At 42.9% G+C, this 25,990-nt stretch overlaps 1 protein-coding gene across 2 annotated transcripts in view; it reads left to right on the forward strand.

Moving 5' to 3' along the window:
• The window catches only part of ENKD1 (enkurin domain containing 1), a 215,014-nt gene extending 190,780 nt beyond the window's left edge, over window positions 1-24,234 (forward strand). For both annotated transcript variants that reach the window (XM_030203660.1, XM_030203659.1), the window contains exons 7-8: window positions 15,425-15,561; window positions 22,594-24,234. In XM_030203660.1, coding sequence (XP_030059520.1) covers window positions 15,425-15,561; window positions 22,594-22,754 — 298 coding nt within the window. In that variant the 3' untranslated portion in view covers window positions 22,755-24,234. The remainder of the gene's footprint in view (window positions 1-15,424; window positions 15,562-22,593) is intronic.
• Window positions 24,235-25,990: the final 1,756 nt, after the last annotated feature.

The following is a 25,990-nucleotide window of genomic DNA, read 5'->3' on the forward strand; positions in this document are numbered from 1 at the left end:
AACTACACTTTCTATTCCCATGCAGCACAGAGTTACTCTAGAATAGATGGGATATGGATCCAGCGTAATGATTGGCATGGGGTGGAGGAAGCGGAGATTGAATCAATTTGTATTTCAGACCATGCGCCCACATGGGTTAAATTGAGGGGGGGTGTAGGAGGTGTTGGTAAGGGAATTTGGAGGTTGAATGAGACTTTGTTGGGGGATGAGAATATACGGGAGGATATTAGCCATACCATTCAGGAATTTATGCATTTTAATGACACGGGGGAAGTGTCTGATGGTATATTATGGGATGTACTGAAGATTGTGGTGAGGGGGGTATTGATTAAATGGGGGGCCAGAAGGAAGAGGGATAGGGGACAAAGATCCTTGGAGTTGAGACAGAGATTGCTACACATTGAACAACTGCATAAACGGAATCCGGGAGCTGGGCTTTGGGAGGAGCTTAAGCAAGCAAGAGAGGATTTGAAGCAGTTGCAAATGGAGGAGGTGGAATTCATGAGAACTCGACTTAGGCAACAATACTTCGAGTTTGCTAATAAGTCTAGTACATTGCTAGCTTGATAGCTCAAGGCCCGGAAGGGGTGCTTCCATGTGCAGAGGATAAGGGAGGAGGGGGGTGAATGGCAGTATACGGACTTGGACGTAGGGGAATGTTTTTTTGAGGTATTACACAGAGTTATATAGATCTTCTGAGAATGTCACAGAGGAGACTATGGTTCAGTATTTGGATCGCATCCCATTACAAAGGTTGGATGAGGGAGAGAGGACTCGTCTAGATGAGCCTATACATAACATAGTAACATAACATAGTAGATGACGGCAGAAAAAGACCTGCACGGTCCATCCAGTCTGCCCAACAAGATAAACTCATATGTGCTACTTTTTGTGTATAGCTTACCTTGATTTGTACCTGTCCTTTTCAGGGCACAGACCGTATAAGTCTGCCCAGCACTATCCCCGCCTCCCAACCACCAGCCCCGCCTCCCACCACGTTTAGGAGAGATACAAGGGGTGATTAGACGGTTGCCTAATGGGAAAGCTCCGGGATTAGATGGGTTCTCGGCCAAGTTTTATAAGAGTTTTGTGGGAGAAGTGGGGGATTTGTTAGTAAGAGTGGGCAATGGTGTGTTAGAGGGAAATAAGCTTCCGGAGTCCATGTCAGAGGCGGGAGTGGTGATCCTTCCTAAACCTGGGAAGGATCCAACGCTGTGTGGCTCTTATAGGCCCATTTTCTTATTAAATGTTGATGCTAAAATAGTGGCTAAGGTTCTAGCTATCAGGTTATCACGGGTGCTTCCGAAATTGGTGCATGCGGATCAAGCGGGTAGGGGATAATGTCAGGCGCACTTTGCATTTGATTTGGGAGGCCCAAAAGAGGGATGAGGATATGGCTCTGTTAGCAATCGATGCAGAAAAGGCCTTTGATAGGGTCAGCTGGATTTTCTTACGGGCAGTGTTACATTGTATGGGTTTGGGAGGGGTCTTTTGTAGTTGGTTAGCGGCCTTATATGATCAACCTAAAGCGCGCCTTAGAATTAATGGGGGCTATATCAATTTTTTCCCAATAGGGCGCAGGACCAGGCAGGGGTGTCCGTTGTCCCCTCTTCTGTTTGCTTTGTACATGGAACCCTTAGCTGAGATAATACGTCAACACCCAGAGGTGAGGGGAATAAGGGCTGGAGGGAGGGATCATCGAATAGCCCTGTTTGCAGATGATGTGTTGTTGTATGTGACGGATCCGGAGCAAACGCTCACTAAAGTAGTGGATATATTGAGGGAATTTGAGAGTTTAGCAGGCTTGAAGGTTAATATGGACAAAAGCGAGTTGTTGGGGGTTTCATTTCGGGAGAGGAGGAAAAGAGATTGGCCGAAAGATTTGCTTTTAAATGAGCAAGGCAGAAGATCAGATATCTGGGAATCCAGATTCCCAGGGATCTGAATAGAGTGTTTCGTGTTAATTATGGGCAGTTAGTGGGGCAAATAAGGGGCGAATTGTCCAGATGGAAGGGTTTGTGGCTGTCCTGGTGGGGAAGGATGGCTGTGATAAAGATGAATATCTTGCCAAGATTGCTGTTTTTGTTTCAGACATTACCGGTGGAGCTTCCACAAAAGCTGCTTAGGAAGTTACAAGGGATGGTGATGCAATTTATTTGGGAGGGTAAGCATCCTAGACTTGCAGGTAGAGTTTTATGGGGAGCGCCTGAGAGGGGTGGTCGAGCAGTCCCAAACATCGAATGGTACTATCTGGCTGCCCAGGTGAGGATGATTCTGGATTGGGAAATAGGGCCTAATAAGTCCGTGTGTCAGGTGGAGCAGTCCTATAGTACACTCAGGTCCTTGAGTTCATTCTTGTGGACCACGGAAGGGAAAAAAAGACGGTTGGAGGAGGTTCGGAATCCGTTTCTGCGACAGTTGTGGGGAGTGTGGGAACTAGTTAGGCGGAGGTGGGGACAGAGGGATCAGGTATCTACGCTATCATCTCTGAGGTGGGAACCTAAATTTGGGGCAGGGAGGGAGAATGCCACCTTTGGGAGTTGGGAACGATTGGGGCTGAAAAGCTTTCGTAATGTGCTGCATGGGGGTACAGTGAAGAGTTTTGAGGAATTGAGTTCCAGGTATGGCTTGACAGAGGGGGATAGGTTCTCGTATTTGTAGATCCAACATTTTGTGGGGTCACTGGGGTGGAAGGAGGGTAAACCACAGGAGAAAGAAGAATTGGAAAATTTGTGGCTAATTTTGCAAAAGATCCCCAGGCCTTTTTCGGTGCTCTATAGATTTTTTAGGGGTAGTGACCCTCGGCCCTTTACGTTTCAGATGGAATGGGAACGGGATTTACACTATGCATTCTCTGAGAGGGAATGGGAGGTTATCTGTGGGGAGGTGTACAAAGCCTCTGTGTGTGTATTGGTGCAGGAGAATGCTTATAAGGTTTTAACTAGATGGTACTACACACCAGAGAGGTTACAGAAAATGTACCCCGGGGGTACGGGGTTGTGCTGGAGATGTGGAACACAGAGGGGGTCATTTCTGCATATTTGGTGGACTTGTCTGAGGGTGGAGGTGTTCTGGCAGGGGGTTATGAAAGCACTTGTTAAAATAACTGGGCAGTCGTTGGTTTGTGGTCCTAAGGAATGTTTGTTGGGCTTGTATAATGAACGGGGATCTTGGGAGTTTACTAGATGGCTCCGATGGGGGTATGCCGCAGCTAAGTGTCTAATAGCTCAGAGGTGGAAAAATCCAGACCCACCGACTTTAGGAGAATGGAAAAGTAAGCTGAGTCACCTTATACATATGGAACGCCTCATAGCATATCGTAGGGAGGGGTTAAAACGGCATACAGGGGGATGGGATTGTTTACAGAAAAAAATACGGGATATATAAGAAGCTATGTTTATGCTGTTATGTTATCAATAGTATTGTTGGGGGGGGATGGGATGTGAAGAGGTAGGCCCCTGCGTGGGCGGACATATGTGCAGTTTGTGCTATTGGTTTTGTTTATTGTTTGTATTTGTGATTGGTGATTATGCTAAATCAATAAAAAGTAAACATTTAAAGTTAAAAAAAATTTATTTAGATTTTGTGCACACCTTTTTCAATAGTAGCTCAAGGTGAGTTACATTCAGGTACTCTGGATATTTCTCTGTCCCAGGAAGGCTCACAATCTAAGTTTGTACCTGAGGCAATGGAGGGTTAAGTGACTTGCCCACGATCACAAGGAGCAGCAGTAGGATTTGAACCGGCCACCTCTGGATTGCAAGACCAGTGCTCTAACCACTAGGCCACTCCAACTCCACTCCACTCCAACATAGTAAATGATGTCAGACAAAGACCTGAATGGTCCATCCAGTCTGCCCAATAGTCATGCTCATTATCAAGTCAAAATTATACTAACAACGAATGTGATATAAATACTTGATCATTGTCTCTCTTTAGCATTTCTGGGACATAGACCATAGAAGTCTGCCTGGCCCTGTCCTTAAATTCCAACTACCGAAGCCCACTCCAGCCTATTCAAATCCGTCTTGTCATTTGCAGGACACAGACCATAGAAGTCTGCCCGGCCCTCTCCTCACATTCCAAATTACTGTTGAAACCCCCTCCAGCCCATTCTAAACCGGTTTGCCATATACAGGACCCAGACCATACAAGCTTGCCCTGCACCGGACGTAGTTCTTCACAGCCAGAGTCACCATCTTAGCGCCACTTGACATGCAAACACACACACAACCATTTAAGTTTTTTTTTTATACCATTCATTTTCTAATTAGAGATTCTCTGTGTTCATCCCACGCCTTTTTCTCTATCACCTCCCTCAGAAGGGCATTCCAAGCATCAACCCATCTTCTCCATGAAAAATAATTTCCTAAGTCTACAACCCCACAACCTCAATTTATGTTCTCCAGTTTTACTGTTTTCCCTTCTCTGGAAAATATTTGTTTCTATATTCAAGTATTTAAACAGGCAACAAGACTTTCAGTTCCACCTTTTGCAATTTGAACCCACCACCCATTTTAACCACTAGACCACCTCATCTGTTCTGCCCGTGAGCAGTACTTTGAAGAGTCAGACTCTGATCTTTCCTGGGAGATAGGTGAGAACCCACAGGACCTCTCAGCTGAGGAGTCCTATGGCATCCCATCTGAACATTCTCCACCACATGAGAGATGTAGGTCTCCTCCAGGAAGTATATCCTTTCTTGGTTTTGTCCGTGAGATGGCTCAAGCCATACCTTTCAAATTAGAGACCGAGAAAGAACCTTGTTCAGAACTCTTTGAGGTTCTGGATTATGACTCTCCTAGAGGACTCACTGTTACATTTCATACAATTATGAAAAATACTAAAAAACTGGGAGACTCCACTGACAGTTCAAGTTACCCCAAAGAGAATTGATACATGATACAATGTATAAGATACAGAAATGCATTGAGTGTGAGAAAACTCAATTACCTCATCATTCCCTAGTTGTGGAATCTGCTTTAAAATGCATACACAGTTCTTCTCCTCCTCTAGGCAGAGAAGCTAGAATATTGGACTCTTTTGGCAGACAAACATTTCAAGCTTCAATGCTAACCAATCGCATATTAGATTATAAACTGTATTCCACAATTTACTTAAAATCTCTAATACAGAGGAGGTCACGTGATGCCATGATCAGGAGCAGTCACTAAAAACCCCACTCCTGCCAGCCCACCACTAATCCCTCGATTTTAAGAGTTTTCGACCTGCTAATTTGGCTTACCTCGGGCTTCCTAGCTACCCTGAAGTCTAAGGCGTGTCTGGATACCAATTTTCTCCCTGCTTATGGCTGCGAAAGGAGCACCAAAAGAGAAGGAAAAAGCGCTGATGGGAGAAGAGAAGATGGCGGCCCTGGCGAGCCCGGCCACTTCCACGATTGGCTCAGCTTGGGTGGCGGAGCTGGCGGCGGAGGTTATGGGGCCATGGAAATCCTGTTAGATAAAAGACTTTGCCCCAGGGGGTCACGTGATGGCTGGATCCTGAGCGGACGTTCCTCAGCTGCTCTCCTCGCTATCGTTAAAAACCCCCCGCTTTATATCGACTTCCCGCCCCGTTTGGAGGGACTGTGTACCCACCTGTAGTGAAGAGAAGCCTCTGTAGCTGACCCGACTGGTTGAAGTGGTGTTTTGAGGGGGTTTTCCTGGTATGCCAGCCCGGAATCCGCGTGCACAGAGGAGCCGCGGAGCGCATCACGCTGCCAAGATGGCGACCGGAGCAGCACCTGTAGGGGAGAATCAACAGCAGGCCCCGCCAGTGATCCCGCTGTAAGAATCGGCGACCAAGGAAATAATGAAACACATGGCAGCAGTGCTCGATGACAAATTGTCAGCCTTACACACGTTCATGGTTGATATGAACGATAACATAGTAGCGCAGGGAAACCGAATACAGCACACCGAGGAGCGAATATCCCACCAGGAGGACATGGTGAACAGCATGAACTCCCAGATGGCTGCGCTTGAGAAGCGGTGTAAACTTTTAGAAGATAAAGTGGAGGACCAAGAAAACTGGAGTCGGAGGAATAGCATCAGGCTGGTAGGGGTCCCAGAAAGTGTAAAGGAAAAAGACCTACGGGACCTAGTGGAGACGTGGCTACCTTTAGGGCTGGGACTTGAGGTGGAGGGCCAGAGGCTGAGGGCCAAAAGGGTGCACCGCGTGGGTGTCATGAAGGAGCAGAACAGCAGGCCGCGCCCGGTGATTGCCCGCATTTTCAATTATGCTGACAAAGCCCAGCTAATGGCTAAATATCGCCAGCGAAGAAATTTGGTGCATAATGGAACGAGTATCCTGATGTTCCAGGATTTTTCACAAAGAGTGTCGGAGATGAGGAAACGTCTTTCACCGTACTGCTCTCAGTTATATAATAAAGGAGTCAAGTTTTCGCTGCAGTACCCATCAAGGGTCCGAGTTCTGCGCAAGGGCAAGGTACTATTCATGGAGCGTCCAGAAGAGCTACAGACCTTCATGGCCAACTTGCAATATGAGGACATGTACTGTAGTTGGACGCAGAGTGCCTAACTGAAGGCAGACTGCTAGATGACAAAAAGCAAGGTTTCTTTAGAGAGTTTTTGGAAGTACATGCCTCCCTTACACGTAGCCGGACTTATGTAAGGGACTTTTGATATTTTTCCTGGCTGTCAAGAGAGGCGATATTCTGGACAGTATGACAGCTATTAGACGGCCTCTCTGATATGAGGAGGCGGCAAATCACTTGGCAGGAGGCAGGGAGGTGTGCGAAACTATGTAAAGGCGAATGGCAGATTCTGCAGCATGTGAGTGATGTAGGATTCCGCTATCTTTCGCCTGGCAGTCTAGCAACGTGGATAAAAGGAAGATGAGTTACTTAATAGATTTGCTTATATGTCAATGTTTTTACATATTCTTGCTGCTACTTGTGGGTATAACTGCATTTCTATATGCTCTCTTATGTGCGAGTATAACATTGCAGTTATATAAGGGGGAGCGTGCATGTGGTAAGAGATGCTAAACCCTGTTCAGATCATAGATTGTGCAGTAGCTGAGCGAGTGGTGGGGAAAAGCAGCTGAAGCAGGATGTAGGAAAAGAGTGCTCAAAGATAAGGGGTAAAAGTTCACTGGTCTCTTGGCGGGCTGATTTCCCTGCACGCAACTACTCTTGTACGGGTATGTGGGGGTTTTATATCTTGAGGAACCGGGTGGGGTTGTGTGTGGATAGAAATAAAATGTGGAAATAAATGATATGGATACAACATGATTAGTTGGCTGGAGCGCTGTGGTTCAATATAGGATGTGTAAATGGTAAGGGGGAGGGTACACAGGCGGGAGATAAGAGTAGGGAGTGAGTGTCGGGGGGTGCAGCTTTCTTGGGAAGGGAATTGTAATACTGGAAATTCTAGGGGGAGGGGGGGACAGGGGTAAAGATTGGATGAGTGTACTTGGTATTGGATGGCTGATGATGGAGAGGGGAAAGGGAGGGTGTGGGGGGAGGGGGCTAGGAGGGGAGGGAGTTTCAAGGCGGAGGGATAGGGGGTTGGGAGAGCACTCCTGGAGTCTGGGATAGGTTATTGAGCAGCAATTTACAGAGGAAAGCACCTTTGGATTGGGGAAGGAGAGAGATGGTGAGCTGGGACACTACCTCGGAACCGGGATGGGTCTGCTTGACGTCGGGATCTCCCTGGCTTTATGAGTAATTTGAGGTTTGGATCACTGAATGTTGATGAGATACATTCACCCATAAAGCGCACTAAGATCCTGTCCCACTGCTCTAAGATGAAAATAGATATATTATTTCTGCAGGAAACGCAGTGAGGGTGGCTGGGGGACTTAGTTTCCTTGTCTTTCAACAGCAGGCAGCGAGGCGTTGCTATTTTGTTTCATAAGAAGCACCATGTATGTATGCATAAATTGGTTCAAGATCGGGGGGTAGATATGTCATATAGATGGGAGAAGTGGCGGGCCAGAGGGTTGCTCTCTGTTCTGTATACGCACCAAATGTATACTCTCACTCTTTTTTTCTCAGGCCTTCTTGCGCAGTTGGTGGCAGTAAGCGGCTATCAGTTGGTGCTGGGAGGGGATTTCAATACGGTAGACCCTATGACCTATTGGGAGGCGGAAAAGGCAGTGTTGAGGGGACATATTTTGGCTTATGTCGCAAAAATTCTTAAGGAAAAAGAGAGTCAACTCATTGCCCTGTCGACCCAACTGCAGCAAGTGTCGGGGAAGCATATTTTCACTAAAGATGAAAGAGTTAAAAGAGAATTTTATGCCATACGTAAACAGATAAACGATCTTTTGACTGCAAGGGCATCACAGGACATTCAAATGTATAAATATAACCTCTACCGATGGGGAAATAAAGCAGGGAAGTTGTTGGCTGCTCTTGTCAAAAGCAGAGGGGCGAAAAAGACCATTACCAAGATCTGACCGTCAGGGGGTAAAGTGGTAACAACTGATACAGAGATACAACAGGAGTTTGTGAAATTTTACAAGGCATTATATGATAAAGGGGAGACAGAGAACAGGGAGAGTCTTTTTTTTCAGGGATTGGTTCTTACCCAGCTATCACAGGCTCAAAGGGATGCTCTGAATGCTCCGATGACAGGAGCTGAGATTGGGCAGGCGATTAAGCGCTTGAAACTGGCAAAGGCGCCAGGGCCTGATGGGCTTGGGCCTGAGTTCTACAAGATTCTGGGTATGAAAATTATCCTCCCTTTCAAGAGTTGTGTCATCACCTATGTGCTGCGGAGGAGGCGGGGAGAAGCTTCACGCATGCACATATTGTGGTGCTCCCCAAACCTGGGAGGGATGGAGAGCTGTTAGGATCGTACCGACCAATATCACTTCTCAACCAGGACATAAAACTTTTTGCAAATATTCAGGCTCACAGATTGGGAAAGGTGCTGCCTGCGCTGATACATGAGGGCCAAGTGGGGTTTGTGCCAGGTAGATATGCGTCTTCTAATGTCCTCCGGGCTTTAACAGTTTTACAAAGATTAGGGTGTGTGCCAGGAGATGCTATCATCACTAGTTTGGATGCGGAGAAAGCATTCGACAAGATTCTGTGGGATTACCTGTTCTGGGTGCGTCCTCAGTTTGGGATTATGGGCTAGTTTTTGGGAGGTATAAGAGCTTTGTATAGCAATCCCATGGCTCAAATATTGATTAATGGAGCGCTATCTCCAGTCTTCAGACTGGAACGTGACACCAGGCAGGAGTGTCTGCTTTCGCCCATGCTTTTTGTGCTATCGCTCAAACCCTTTGCTGTAAAGATCAGACAGTCTAGCCAAGTGCAAGGCATCAAGGTGGGGTCCCAAGAATGTAGATGTCAGCAGATGCCAACATTCTCTCTGGCCTGGTCATTGGGCACTCTAAAATATTTAGGAGTTTATCTTCATAAAGATTTGAAAGAAATATACCGCCGAAACATACAGGATAAACTCAGTAGCGTTAAAGCGTTGTGTAACAGGTGGCGAGAGCTACCGCTCTCGCTGCTGGGGAGGGTGGCACTAGTTAAAATGGTTATGCTGCTAAAAATCCTTTACCCCTTGCAGATGTTGCCTCTCTGGATTACGAGAAGGGATGAACTGTTTATATGCGCCATGGCTAGTATAGGGGATGTGGCTATCATAGGGGTGGAGTCATATGTGGTAACCCCGCCCATAATGAGTACCGGCACTTTGCGATAAATAATTCGATTTTGGGTTGCTGTTTGGGCACTCGGTCTCTGAAAGGTTCGCCATCACTGCCCTATTGCCTAAATCTAACATGACATAAATCCCGGCACGTAGATTTAGGCGCAGAGGGCAAAGCATTGATAAAGAAGACTAAAAGAAAATATGAAGAAGAACTTACTGCAGAGGCTAAAACTCACAGTAACAACTTTTTCAGGTACATCAGAAACAGAAAGCCTGTGCGAGAATCCATGGGACCGTTTGATCACAAAGCTAAAGGGGCACTCAGGGAGGACAAGGCCATAGTATCCATTGTGGAGAAACTGAATGAATTCTTTGCTTTGGTCTTTATGGAAAAAGATGTAAGAGATCTACCTGCACCATGAAATGGTTTTCAAGAGTAATGATGTGAAGGAACTAAAAGAAATCTTGGTGAATCTAGAAGACATACTGAGCCAAATCGACAAATTAAAGAGTAGTAAATCACCTGGACCAGACTCAAAGAACTCAAGCATGAAATTGCTGATCTGCTGTTATTAAAATCATCTGTAGTACCTGAAGATTGGAGGGTTGCCAATGTAACGCCAATTTTTTAAAAAGAGTTGCAGGGCTGATCTGGGAAATTACAGACTGGTAGGCTGACATCAGTTCTGGGTAAATTAGTGGAAATATTATAAAGAATAAAATTATGGAACACATAAATAAACATGGTTTAATAGGACAGAGTCAGCATGGGTTCAGCCAAGGGAAGTCTTGTCTCACCAGTTTGCTTCATTTTTTTGAAGGCGTGAATAAGCATGTGGATAAAGGTGAATGATTGATGTACTGTATCTATCTAGATTTTCAGAAAGCGAGTGGAGTAGTAGCCTAGTGGTTAGTGCAGCGAATTTTGATCCTGGGGAACTGGGTTCGATTTCCACTGCAGCTCCTTGTGACTCTGGGCAAGTCACTTAACCTGTATATACTATGTAAACCACTTTGAATTTAGTTCCAAATAAATCACAGAAAGGTGGTATATCTCGTCCCTTTCCCTTTTGACAGCGTTCCTCATGAGAGACTCCTGAGAAAATTAAAGAGTCATGGGATAGAAGGCAACGTTCTGGTGTGGATTAGGAACTGCTTATTGGACAGAAAACAGAGGGTAGGGTTAAATGGTCATTTCTCTCAGTGGAGGAGGGTGAATAGTGGAGTGCTGCAGGGATCAGTACTAGGATTGGTGCTATTTAACATTATAAATGATATGGAAATTGGAACAGTGAGTGAGGTGATTAAATTTGCAGATGACACAAAACTATTCAAGGTTGTGAAAACACATGCGGACTATGAAAGATTACAGGAAGACCTTAAGAAATTGGAAGACTGGGCATCCAAATAGCAGATGAAATTTAATGTGGACAAATGCAAAGTGATGCACCTTGGAAAGAATAATCCGAATCATAGTTACTTGTTCGTAGGGCCCACGTTGTGGATCAGCACCCAAGAAAAAGATCTAGGTGTCATTGTAGATAATACTTTGAAATCTTCTGCTCAGTGTGCAGTGGCCAAAAAAGCAAACAGGATGCTAGAAATTATTAGGAAAGAGGTGGTGAATAAGACTAAAAATGCTGTAATGCCTCTGTATCACTCCATGGTGTGACCTCACCTTGAGTATTGCGTTCAGTTCTGGTCACCATATCTCAAAAAAGATATAGCGGAATTAGAAAAGGTTCAAAGAAGAGCGACCAAAATGATAAAGGGGATGGAACTCCTTTCATATGAGGAAAGGCTAAAGAGGTTAGGGTTCTTCAGCTTGGAAAAGAGATGGACGAGGGAAGATATGATTGAGGTCTACAAAATCCTGAGAGGTGTAGAATAAGTAGAAGTGAATCAATTTTTTTACTTGTTCCAAAAGTACGAGGACTAGGGAACACTCAAGGAAGTTACATGGAAATAGTTTTAAAACAAATAGGAGGAAATATTTTTTCACTCAGTGAATAGTATCCTCTGGAATTCTTTGCCTGAGGATCTAGTAACAGTGGTTAGTGTATCTGGGTTTAAAAAAGGTTTGGACAAGTTCCTGGAGGAAAAGTCCATAGTCTGCTATTGAGACAGACATGAGGAAGCTACTATTTGCCCTGGGATTGGTAGCATAGAATGTCCGCACTATTTGGGTTTCTACCAAGTAGTGACCTGGTTTGGCCACTGTTGGAAACAGGATACTGGACTAGATGGACCATTGGTCTGACCCAGTATGGCTATTCTTATGTACTTATCTAACTACTGGGATCACTTAAAATTGGCTCATATTTAAATGTCTCTATCATATTTCTCCTCTCCCGCCTTTCTTCCAAAGTATACATATTGAGAACTTTAAGTCTGCCCTCATACACTTTAAGACGAAGACCACTGACAATTTTAGTAGCCACCCTCAGGACCGACTCCATCCTGTTTACATCTTTTTGAAGATGTGGTCTCCAGAATTGTACACAGGATTCTAAGACTGGTGAGCCCTCATTTAGAATATTGTGTACAATTCTGGAGACCGCACCTTCAAAAAGATATAAACAGGATGGAGTTGGTCCAGAAGGTGGCTATTAAAATGGTCAGTGGTGTTCATCATAAAGTGTATTGGGGCAGACTTAAAGATCTTGTTTGGGTCTGTTGGTGCTGCGTCTCAGAACCAAAAACCCAGCACTTCACCCATACAAATTCCCCAACTGGTTTCTTAGCATCACCGGCCTGGTAAGTACCAAAAACAAGTATAAACAAAAAAAGCTTCTTACATTACTAAAGTTTATTCTAATCCAAGAACAGGAAAAATAAGAAATAATAAAAAGTTTAGGAACAGCACACAAGAAACAGGATGGTGAGGGAGCATAGACAAAAGGGTAATGCCATGGAAATGGTCATATATTCCTAAGCCCTAATAGGGGCTGGGGAAGATTTTCATCGACCCCCCTCGCTTTCCAGACCAGGCACTTATATAGGGTTAAGAACTGGTTTTTTAAGGAACACATCACACAGGAATAGCACGTCAAGCAGGATATTTGTTTGTTACAATTGCCAACAGGCATATATGTATATATATTGCATTTCCCTAAAACATACATCCTCAGTAAAACAATCTTTATCTTACTTCAAAGGATTCAGGATTCCGTTCCCACCGACCCATGCCATTCTCCTATCCTGTCCAGATTGCAGGGTTCTGTCTCTCTCCTCTGCCAGGACCCCACCCCTGTCACCTTGAAACTAGTTCCGCAACCTAAAAGTCTCTAGAGGCTCTGTGAACACACTCATCGTAAACAGTGGATGGCATGACTCATTGTCTTTCAATTACCTGCCCAGAGGAAGTAGGGAGGGGTGGGGTACTTTCTTGACACCAAATGGCCTTGCTTAATATCATTGTAATTCACAGAAAAAAAGAAGTCTTCACCTCTTATGGTCTGTATATTAATTATTAGATATTAGATATTTAGCAGCATTGAAACTGCCTTGTCTAGGCCTTCATAAGTACACCTCCACCAACAATCTCAATATGTATACGTTGGAAGAAAGGTGGGGAGGAGAGACATAATGGAAACGTTTAAATTCTTATGCGGCATAAATGCACAGGAAGCAAGTCTCTTTCAATGGAAAGGAAGCGCTGGAATGAGGGGATAAAGGGGATAAGACTCAGAAGTAACCTGAGGAAATCTTCATGGAAAGGGTGGTGAATTCTTGGAATGGCCTCCTGGTGGAAGTGGTATCTGAATTCAAGAGAGCTTTAGACAAGTTAAGGGAGTGATAGGGAGAATAGATGGCAAGGATGGGCAGACTGGATTGGCCATATGGTCTTTATCTGCCTACATTTTCCTATGTTTCTGTGTACTAAATGTATGAGGCACAAGAGCTTTGTGATTTATGTCTGTTCATCAGGCAACCATCATATAATCCTGTGATGTGACAGGTTTGAATAACTTTGTGCCGTCTGTAAATTTGCTCACCCTTTTAATTATTTTCCAGATTACTCCACTATTTATTTTATTTATTTATGGATTCTTGTATCCCACTGTTATCCCAAAACAAATTTCGGTTCAAAGTGGCTTACAGTTTACATTTTGATGGAGTTACAATAGTGTTGTGTAATGTTAAGAGGGCATCTATAGTTCGTGTGATTATTCATAGAGTTTTTGAAGAGATAGATTTGAAGAGGAGAAGGAAGTGGTATTTTTGTGTTCAGTTGTAGAGTTTTGATGATGTTTATTCATATAGTTTTTGAAGGGTAGATTTGGAAGGAAGGTGACGATATCTTTGTGATTAGCTGTAGAATTTTGTGAAGAGAGAGGTTTTCATTTCTTTTCTGAATTGGAGGAGATTTGTGATGCTTCTTATGGTTTTTGGTATTGAGTTCCACCATTTGGAACCCTGAAAGCTAAATCCTGCTGTGTAGATAGTTTTGTAGATGGTGCTTTTGCAGTTGGGTAGACATAGGAGTAGGTAGTTTCTGTTTACTGGGCTGGCATTTCTTGATGATAGTTCAGTCATGTTAAGCATGTATTTGGGTGCCATTCCAAATAGTATCTTGAAGACTAGGGTGCTCACTTTGAAAAATATTCTTGCTGTGACTGGTAGCCAATGTAGTGTTTCAAGCAAGAATATTTTTCAAAGTGAGCACCCTAGTCTTCAAGATACTATTTGGAATGGCACCCAAATACATGCTTAACATGACTGAACTATCCTCAAGAAATGCCAGCCCAGTAAACAGAAACTACCTACTCCTATGTCTACCCAACTGCAAAAACACCATCTACAAAACTATCTACACAGCAGGATTTAGCTTTCAGGATTCCAAATGGTGGAACTCAATACCAAAAACCATAAGAAGCATCACAAATCTCCTCCAATTCAATTTCTTGAAATCAGGCTTGCTGCCGTGTTTTGGACTGCAGCGATTTTAGTGTGTTTTCCTGGCACCCTACGTATGATTCATTGCAGTAGTCTAGTTGCGATAGTATCATTGATTGGACCAGTATCCGGAAAGATTGTCTAGGGAAATAGTCTCTTATAGTCTCTTACTCTTCTCAGTTTCCATAGTGTTCTGAAGCCTTTTGATGTTACTGCTGATATTTGATTGTTCAGTGTTAGATGTTTGTCAAGAATGATTCCTAGTATTTTAAGTTGTGGTATGTTTGTTGGTTGATTATGAATTTTTGGTAGGATGTGGGGTTGTGTGGGCTGGATAGTACTAGGAATTTGGTTTTGTCTCTTCAGTTTGAGTTTGAAAGTTGTTGCCTGAGGTACAATCCTTTTTTTATTTTGTCCTGTATGTTTTTGATATTGTTTTGGAAAGGTATGAAGATAGTGACATCGTCTGCATATATAAATTGTTTGAAACCCATTAATTCCAGTTTTTTCTGAGTGGCACCATCATTACATTGAACTGTATTGGTGATATTGGCAATCCCTGTGGTATCATATAAGACCTCAGGGCAGTTTACATTTAGAAAAAAATTAACATAATGCATTTGGTAATCCAATCATTACCTATTTTTTCCCTTTAAACCCATGATTTTTCAGGCTAGCATAGTTAGGTCTCATTTGTTTCCTATAACCAGTTACTGGTCTATAATAGGGCATTGTTTCTTATGCCATGATTATTTAGATTCTCAGGAGTTTCTTACAAGAGAGCAAATTTTCTTTGATACATAATCAATTGGGGTAAGGCTTATTTATACCTTTAAAGAATTCCTGCGTACAGAGGACCACATTCTACTTCCTGTTTTCTTTCCTTATAGTATACAAGATTTGAAGGATCATTGGCGTCAAGAAGCAGAAGATCGCCAGAAAAACATGCCAGATCCAGCCATGCCTCCGGGGCACACTATGATGCCAGAGAATGAGCGCCAGGAGACTCTCAACACTCTTAAACAGAGTAAGTACAAGAAGCAGAAGCTTACAGCCTTAATAAAAGAACCCAGAAGACCACTGGCAATGTTCATTGAGCCTGCAAATAGGTGGGAAAATGTGGGATACAAATGTAACAAATAAATAAATATGTTTTTAAGAAAAATCTGTTTTATTGTCACAAACATCAATACAAACAAAAGTTTACATTAATCCAGTAACATGTTTTTTTGTTGTTGTTCTTCAGTTTTTGTTTTACAGTACCTATAACAATCAAATATCTGAGAGAAATAGCGTAACTCTTCTGGCAATTCTCCCCTTGAATCATATCCCCTATCTCCCTTCCACTGTCTACCAACCTGTCCAGTTCCCACCCCTCCAAGACTCAACCCATAAAATTCTACAATCCAGAGGAAAATTAAGCAAATCCAAGAAAGAGAACTGATAAAGTCAAAAAAAGGGAAGATTAAAACTTTCATAATTGTAGCTTATCCAATATCAAACTTCTTAATTCTTGGGGGCAACGCGTGGGACATAAGGAGACCATATCAAAAGAAAGTGTTTCCTACACACTTCTTTGGATTCCCATAACATAAGTGTGTGGAATTAGTTTCTCCAGTGCCAGTGTGAAGGGACTTCTGAGAAGTGTCCACATCTGGAGCACTCACGTTTTCCCCATTACAATAGCTTTCCTTATAAACAGTTTTTGTTTTTTCTTTCTTATATCACTGTCATTCAAATGGTCACATACTATTAATTCAAAGGAAGCAGCAACTCATATCCCTAACAACTGATTTAAACAAAACAAGTCAGCAGTTTGGTCCAAAACAACTGTATAGTAGGACAAGCACAAATAGCATTAGCCAAGGTGCCCTCAGTATTATTATATTTTAGATACAATGACAATTCAACAATTTTTGCTTTACAGTCACAGGTTTGCGGCTAATAAGCTCTGTGAATAATCCTATTATGGCACTCTCTTAAATCTGCACTATGTTCTACAGTGGGAAGAGCCTTAATGGTGCGAAGAATATCAAATAATCCTAAACTGCAGTCTAAGTCTTTTTCCCAAGTTTGTTGTATATGAGCATAATGTTTCCGCCCCTATAATTTTCGCAGTGATTTATGCAATCCTGCGATTGTCAGACGGTCCTCTTGATCTAGTAAAAACAATTTCCTCAGTATCTGACCTATAGGAATTTGAAGCCTAGAGACATCTAAAGTCTGTTTATAATGTAGAAGCTGATGATAATCAAAAAAAATTATCTCCCCCACCCCAGAGCTAAGTGTTTTATCTCTGCCAACCTCTTGATTGAGCCATCCTCACAAAGGACATGTTCCACTAAAGTAAGTCCAGCTCACTCCTAATGAACAAAAGTCCCATTATCCAGTCCCAGGGAAAAAGCAGGATTACCCCGTATGGGCAGTTAATTTGTAACCCCAGGATCTCCTTTCTATAAGTGAATCAGTTCTTTCCATGCCATATTACATGATGTGATACCCGCAAGCGAGCCTTCTCCGGAGTAGCCCCCACATTCTGGAATGCATTGCTTGAAAGACTTCACTTAACACAAGACTATCTCTGCTTCAGGAAGCAGGAGAAAGCTTGGCTCTTCAACCAGGCCTTTAATGGAACTTGTTAGTCTCACTCACATACACAAGGAGTGACACGGGCTGCACATACTGCAGCAGGACATGTTTATCCACTCCTACCCTAGCTGAGATATTTAACTATCTCTCTGACCTCATGTGCAACTTTCTTTAAATTAGTCACCTTATTTTCTAACTCTTCTTACTCTCTTACTGTATTGCTTCGGTAGTGCAGCCTGCTCACTTGATCACCACAGACTGTTCACCGAATAAAATACTACAGATTCTTTTTGGATTCGTATTGGGTAAATGAAACTCTTTATTCAAATGGAGAGTGTATAAATCATTATTGCTTCAGTCTATACAATGATTAAGAAATATACACACTGACTGAGTCACATTAGGAGATATGCACACTAATTGAACCATCTAACTAAAGAAAGCTATAAAACAGATATATACACACACACATACATATACATCACTGGTCTCCACCATCCAGGCTCTTATCATCAGCTGGGGGGGCCCGGTTCACAGCAAGAGCTAGGAGCTTCAGACCAGGAACAAACCTTCTGCACGACATGTCTGCCCGGAGATGAACCCCAGAGTTTCACTGCAAGGAGGGCCCCTTTTTATTAAGCTCTTAGCTCATGTCCAGAGCTAAGGAAAGTTACAGAATCTTAGGTTTGTAGGAACTTGGTCACATGCTCCCAAGTCCAGGTGGCCAAGCTGGGCCTGGGAAACAAGTGCCATCCTCCCCTTTGCATACCAAATTAGTTAGAGCTGTGTCTTATCTTCTACATTCCAACTTATTTTTGTATTTACAAGAAAAGTTACTTTTGGTCAAAGACAAGATTTCAGAGTGTATTATCGGACAAAAGCAGGGTTGAAAAGCAATCCTTTAAGATAACACTTAATCATTTTTAAGCAGAATTACTTCTAATCAACAATACAGACCCCCAAGTGCACTGGTCGTTCAAGACAGGGTTGAAAAACAATCTTTAAAATTCACTTCCATTACACTTACCTATATATATGTTCCATCTGCTTATATGCTTCACTGTCAATTAAAATGTTCTATTACATATTGTGTTGACATTGTAAGTAGTATACTATATAGTATCAACAATTTTGCTCTAAAGCCCAACAGTAACCCTAGAGATTACAGACAAATAATAGATTGGAAAAAAGGAAACCTCAATTGCCCAGGGTGCCTACATAGATGGTCAGCCCATGAAAAGGCTTCTATCACTGGTTCCAATCAATTCTCTGAAAACAAACCACCACAAGGAGAAAAAAAACGCTGAAGCCAAAAAAAACAGACAAACACTTTTAACTGCAAACTCTCTCTAGGATTAATGTTAGGAGCTACATTGACTGCTTGTTGAAGAATACAAGTAGATATTGTGAAGATGTTGAAGCCACCCGGGTGGAGAAGCTAAGTAGAATAATTTTTCTCTGTGCTCTTGTGGCATATTTTTGATTTTTTTCAGCAGTCAATGTAGCTCCTAACATTAATCCTAAAGAGAGTTTGCAGTTAAATGTAACATAGTAACATAGTAGATGACGACAGAAAAAGACCTACACGGTCCATCCAGTCTGCCCTACAAGATAAACTCATATGTGCTACTTTTTGTTATATACCTACCTTGATTTGTACCTGTCCTCTTCAGGGCACAGACCGTTTAAGTCTGCCCAGCACTATCCCCGCCTCCCAACCACCAGCCCCACCTCCCACCACCGGCTCTGACACAGACCGTATAAGTCTGCCCAGCACTATTCAGCGGTTTTTTTTCTCCTTGTGGCTTGTTTTCCGAGAATTGATTGGAACCAGTGATAGAAGCCTTTTCAGGAGCTGACCATCAATGTAGGTACCCTGGGCAATTGAGGTTTCCTTTTTTCAAAATATTATTTGTCTGTAATCTCTAGGGTTACTGTTTGGGCTTTAGAGCAAAATTGTTGATACTATTTTGTTTTTGTGTTTTTGCTCTCCAGTATTTTTGATTTTTCAAGTAGTATACTAGCAGGGGCATTTTCGAAAGAGAAGGGCGTCCATCTTCCGACACAAATCAGGAGATGGGCTTCCCTCTCTCAGGGTCGCCCAAATCGGCATAATCGAAAGCCAATTTTGGCCGTCCTCAACCGCAGTCCGTCACGGATACAACCAAAGTTCACGGGGGCGTGTCGGAGGCGTAGCAAAGGCAGGACTGGGGCGTGCTTAAGAGATGGGCGTCCTCGGCCAATAATGGAAAAAAGAAGGGCGTCCATGACGAGCATTTGGTCGACTTTACTTGGTCCCTTTTTTTTCACAACCAAGCCTCAAAAAGGTGCCCAAATTGACCAGATGACCACCGGAGGGAATCGGGGATGACCTCTCCTTACTCCCCCAGTGCTCACCAACCCCCTCCCACCCTAAAAAAAAACTTAAAAAACATTTTTTTGACAGCCTCACTTGTCATACCCAGCTCCCTGACACCAGTATGCAGGTCCCTGGAGCAGTTTTAGTGGGTGCAGTGCACTTCAGGCAGGCGGACCCAGGCCCCCCTACCTGTTACACTTGTGGTGGTAAATGTGAGCCTTTCAAAACCCACCCGAAACCCACAGTACCCACATGTAAGTGCCCTCCTTCACCCCTTAGGGCTATGGTAGTGGTGTACAGTTGTGGGGAGTGGGTTTTTTTTTTGGGGGGGGGGGGGTTGGGGTGCTCAGCACCGAAGGTAAGGGAGCTATGCACCTGGGAACAATTTGTGAAGTCCACTGCAGTGCCCCCTAGGGTGCTCTGGCATGTGAGGGGGACCAGTGCACTACGAATGCTGGCTCCTCCCACGACCAAATGCCTTGGATTTGGTCATTTTTGAGATGGGTGTCGTCGGTTTCCATTATCGCTGAAAACCGGGGACGACCTATGGACGACCATCTCTAAGGTCAACCTAAATGTTGAGATTTGGGCTTCCCCGACCGTATTATCGAAACGAAAGATGGGCGCCCATCTTGTTTTGATAATAGCGGTTTCCCCGCCCCTTCGCCAGGACGTCCTTAGAGATGGTCGTCCCCGTTCGATTATGCCCCTCCACGCCATACTTTGTATTGTTATTTGAATATTTTTACTGCTGTAATTGCCTATTGCTCATGTTTGATCTATTCTTATTGTACTCTGCCATGAGTGAATTCCTTCAAAAAGGCGGTAAATAAATCCTAATAAATAAATATGCATAGATTCACCAAACAACCTCTCTTTAAAGTAAGTGGTAATAGAGAGGAGGGTGCATGTAGTAAGTAATGGATGACCAAGGTTTATAAATTCATGTTCCTCCTCTATTGGTGTATAATCCTGAGATTGCATGAACCAATCTTGCAAATGGGGTCTCACATTTGGCAGACCTAACCCCCTATACACTAGCCCCCATAAAAATATTGAAGTCGTAATTTAGATCACTTCCCTCCCCAAATAAACTGCTCAGTTAATTTATTCAATTATTTTATATCTTTGTGTAATAAGTATATTGGGAGTGTTTGCAAAATTTAAAGCCACTTGGGGAAGACGACCACCTGATAAAGACCAACTCTCCCAATCAGTGACAAATGTAATGTTTTCCAATTACACAACAAAAAAAAGGAGGTGCAAACCCTCACGGAACCGTGAGATATAGAACAAAAAAAGTGAGGAGAACGAATGAGGATACCAAAAATTGTATTTATTCATATAAAAAATGATGAATGATGACCCTACCAAAAATTGTATTTATTCATATAAAAAATGATGAATGATGACCCACCATCATTCATCATTTTTTATATGTTTTCCAATTAGCCAATTGCCTTTGAGTGATCTCCAAAGATAGCTAACATTCAAGGGTCCAAGAGCTCTTGTATCATTGACCATTTATATACCTAGATACCTAAATGAACCCCTAGCGCATTGCAATGGGAATCAGTCAATGATGAATAACTCCAAACCTCTTTTAACCCCTTTACTATGGGCAGAGCCTCAGATTTTGTAAAATTTAAGTGAATCCCAAGAAGTCCCCATATTCAACAAAGCTCTTCAGTAAGTAACCAAAGACTGATGAGGGGACAGTAAGATACATCAGCAAGTCATCAGCAAATGCTATTTTAAATTCTCTAGTGCCCAGTGGGACAACCTTTATATTTGGATTACTATTGGGCTCATTTTCGAAAGAGAAAGACGCCCATCTTTCGACGTAAATCGGAAGATGGATGTCCTTACAGAAACGTCCAATTCGGTATAATTGAAAGCCGATTTTGGACGTCCTCAACTGCACTCCGTCGCAGAGACGGCCAAAGTTCAAAGGGGCATGTCGGAGGCATAGCGAAGGCGGGACTTGGGCATGCCTAACACTTGGACGTCCTTGACCCATAATTGAAAAAAAAATCTTTATTGGTATATCACTAAGTCAGATACAAAATCAAGTGTTCTCTCTCTGGAGCAGGTTGTCAGACAACAAAAGCAAGACGCAAAAACTGGCTAGCATAGTCTGCTCAGCGAACACTGTCCCAACAATTCCATATATACTGTTGCAAGTTACGTTTCTCATAAATCATGTGATTTCTCCCAAACTAGAAATCAGAAACTACCTGTACCATATATGGATATTCCTGTATTATATCACTCTCTCCTGATGTGGGTTCACGTGGACAGTCGGTGGCCATTGGCTAATTAGCCATCAGTTCTGCATGCACAGCATGTAGTTAGCCACAGGGCATAGAACAATACTCTTGTGTCCTCTCTCTCTCTCTCTCCCCACAAATGTAACATTCTGGACATGTTAGGCTCACTGTGTATCGTCAGTTTGTCTCTTAGCACGTCCCAAGGTTACTCAGCTGCAGCCCAATGTGCATCTGTGAAGTGTCTGTTCTCAGCTCCTGAGAAAGCACTGTATGTTACAAAGATGCTAACTTGTTAGGCCAACTTATTGAAGACCCATCTTTTTGAAAAAACATACGGAAAGAGCCAAAACACATAAAGTCCATACTCACTGTTCACTAATGCATCACACATCCAATTCTACAATCCTCTCCCGTAATCTCACACCACTCATACCTCCACTCAGAGAAGTATGTATACCATATGTCTTCATACCTTAATATTGCCCTTTAAGCCTCCCATTGTCCCCTTCCAATGTTTTAATGTCTGTGTTCCATTGTTATATTCCTTAACGTTACTTGACTGTCTCGCTTAAATCTACACAATGTAATCCATAGCCAAGTTGTAACAAATTGTATTTCCATCATTTATATCATATTGTAAGCCACACTAAACCCACAAAAAGGTGGGAAAATGTGGGATACAAATGCAATAAATAAATAAATAAAACTTGTGAGAACCAAACTGAGCAATGTCAGGCCTTAGTAGCAGGCCTAGCCCTTAGTAACAGGCCTAGCATAGGAAGGAATATACACTTGCAACATCTTTTGCTACTTAAGTATAAAGATTTCCTTCTCTTTGCAGCCCAGACTCAGATGGTGAAGGAGCTCCTGCTATTACCAGTCAGAGTTGACACACTGAGTGTCCAAAAGCGAAGAATGAACCTAGAGAAGAAGCTGTCTGAGATAGAGGAAGCTGTCAAAATCTTTTCCCGTCCCAAGGTCTTCATAAAGATTGACTCTTGAACTATGGAGCAGATGGCATGCATGTATTCTACCGTGACGATCCTGAAAGATGCCCACTCTCTGAACACTGTATCATTCTGATGCCCAAGTTCTTGCAAATATGGGCAGGGAAGGCAGTTACTGCATTGCCTTCCATACTGTAGACTCTGGTACTGCACTGTATTCCAGGTCTTGGCTTTATCCAATGCAGTGCCAAGAGTGAAAGACTTATGCTACTGCATATGCCCAGAAAAGAAAAGAAGCCATTTGGTCATGTCTGAGATTTGGTTTAACACCTGTTCTGAAAAATCAGTTTCATTACAAGGTTGGCCCATTTCATCATATGTGTTTATCTCTGTCTGGATATTTCTCTTGCTGCAGTATCTATCCACTATGAAGGTAATTCTATAAAGTGAGTGCCAATGGCATGTAGATTGAAGGTGGCCATACACATGGTGGAGTATGGGCAGGTTGCACAGTTATGCATGTAAATTATAGCAATCATGGTTTGAGCAAATTACACCAGCTCTAGGGCTAGTGTAAGTAGTCATGCCTAAGTTATATGTGTGTATTTGCACTGCTGCGCTAGAATTCTATAAAGGAAAGTAGGTGCCTACTTTCCTTAATAGAATAGACTCCAGATAGATGCATTCTTTGCATCTAAATATAGGCATCCCTTTATAGAACTGCTCCATATCATGGCAATTCTATAAAGAAAGAGCCTATAGTTTGAGCCTATATGACAATTTTCTGCCTAAGCACTATTCTATAAATACTGTTGCTGGCACTGCTGAATTTGCACTTGTAATTGGCTCTCTATTGCTTCAGACAGGTCTGTGGAAAGTGCTGTCAACCTTCGGTCCTTTCCTTGGGAAGAATCTTATAGAGGCTTAAGGTTCTTCTTACGTTTGGGGTCCATTAAGTCTTTACACACACTTTCTCAGATGCCCAAATCAAGAAGGTCTTTATGTGTATCCCTGTTATCCCTTTATGGCTGGCCAAGGTCCTGCCCAGCTGTTGGCAGAGGCACTGCTGAAGACTGTCTTTCTCCGTTAGCCAGTCTGCTTTTCAGTAAGAGAGTCTCCTCTCTCCCTAGAAAGTCCTTCCCATCTGCTGGCAGATTAGCAGTCTCTGCCTTTCTCCAGGCCCTCTGTAAACTCCAACAGTTCTTCTGTATCTTGTCTCCCTTCCCCCTCTTTTGCCAATATGGGCTCAAACTTCCTGAGCTCTTTTCAGTTCCCTCAGCTCATTTCAGATCCCATTTATTGTTTATTGGATTTAAGTGCTCATGCCAAAGTCATATGTTTGTATGTCACCTGTTAACCTGGTGTTCTGTAATGGAAAGTAAACACCTAAGTTCCTTTATAGAATAGGCTCCTAGCTGGAGCCCAGTTATAGAATTACCTCCTCATATCTTTTTGTACATGTTTAAAAATCTGTGTATTTGAGATGTTAAATTCCAAGGAAGTATGTTATATTGGGAATAACACAGGACTTATAAAATTATGATATATAAGCACATTGAGAGTGTGTTTTGAAGTGCAAGTGGCTTCAGCAGCTGCAAAGTGCACAGGTATATTTACATCCACATTACTTGGAGTATTTTATGCCATTTGCAAACTATTCAGTCAAAATATGTTTTTTAAATCTGTTGAAATAGTTGAATTTACTCAATATGTTTAATAATTTCAGTAAATTTATCACCAAAAAGGTATCTAGTCATGCACTAGAAGTAGAAAACATGAAGTCATGCTGCAGATAGCACATAGTGACCATTATTATGATCCCCTTAATGTCAGTCCCCCTTACAAGTTTCCAGCTCTGTGTTCTGCTGTTATTTTGTTATCTCCTGTTTCTGGTATATTCTATTTTTTCTTTATATACCACCTTAAGCCCCCTAATGACATTTATCTTTGAAATTTTACAGATCCCATTTTTTCAAGGGCACAGATTATTTGACAGACAAAACCTAGGTCAACATTCAGCCAACATTTAAAACAACATTAATACCTAAGATGGCTTTATTGTATGCTGATGTTTTGTTGCTGAGGTGCTGGTGTTTAAAAATGTTTAATCTGCTGAACCACAGTTATCATTATCAGGGTTTGCCATGCTGATCCTCCTCATCAGAAACCCATGCAGGTGATACATGGAACGTATGAATGTAGCAAAGTTAACTAGAATTTCTGGGAGATTTAAAAAAGAGAGCATATTATAATATGAGATAACAGTGTTGTATGTAAAATCAAATATAAAAATTGGAGAATTAGAATACATTAGGATAAAACAGAGAGAGCAAGAAGATTTAGTAAAAACCCATTGGAATTCCTTTTCCTCCTGCTAGACCAGGCCACATCAATGGGTTATGCTGCCCTACTAGCCGATGGAGGCAGAAAAGCTGAACTTTTCCATTGCCATCCCTAATATGAGGAGTGGTGTAGCCTGGAACTTGTCAATATTTTTCTGTCTCCAGCAGATAATGTAGGTTGGACTGGTGCATCAGACTTCTTCATTACAGGCCTGACTCTCTAGAATGCACAGGGCCAACTCAAGGGATAGTGGCACCCTGGGCCAACTTACTTTCCCAGCATCCCCCATCTCCACAGCATTGCTTCCGGTACCCCCTACAACCTCTTTCCCCCCCCCCTCCCCCCCCATGGGGTTCAGCATCTCTCCTTCTTGTGGGCTGGCTGAAGGCAGCCTGCTCCCGCTGGCGACCAGCATAAACTTTACAAGACAGTGGGGGAGTGAGAGAGGTGAGGGAACAGTGCCAGACCGGTGGGGAGGGGGAAGAGAGGTTGGGAAGGGGGGAGAAAAGGTTTAACCTATAGTGTGGGTGGTCAGAGGCTAGGTATTTTGGCACCCTGGTCAGTGGCTAAGCTGGCCCTGAGAGTGCAGGCCACATCCTGCAGCCCAGTAAGTTAAAGTTCCTTAACCAGTGTTGATTCCCAGGAATCAGTCTGTGGACATTTCCCTGATAGAGTCTGGAGGTGGCTGATAGAGGTCTCACAAGAGAATGAGTACAGGATAGATCTTTGCTTCTAATAAAGTTTATTTGAAAAGAAAACTGAAACTGCCACTGAGAAAAGGAACAGAGCAACTCCAGGCAAAGGTAGTAGGGACTCCCTAGCAGCAGAGAGCTCAGGTGTATCATGGTATGCTTGGCAGCAGGTGAGCAGTTTCACTAACACTTACTGCCCTATGTGTGTGAGAGACGGGGAGGGGGTGGAAGGTTTTGCGCCTCAAGGTTCTTGGAG

The sequence above is a fragment of the Microcaecilia unicolor genome, chromosome 5 (assembly GCF_901765095.1).
Source record: "Microcaecilia unicolor chromosome 5, aMicUni1.1, whole genome shotgun sequence".
In the NCBI taxonomy this organism is placed as follows: domain Eukaryota; kingdom Metazoa; phylum Chordata; class Amphibia; order Gymnophiona; family Siphonopidae; genus Microcaecilia; species Microcaecilia unicolor.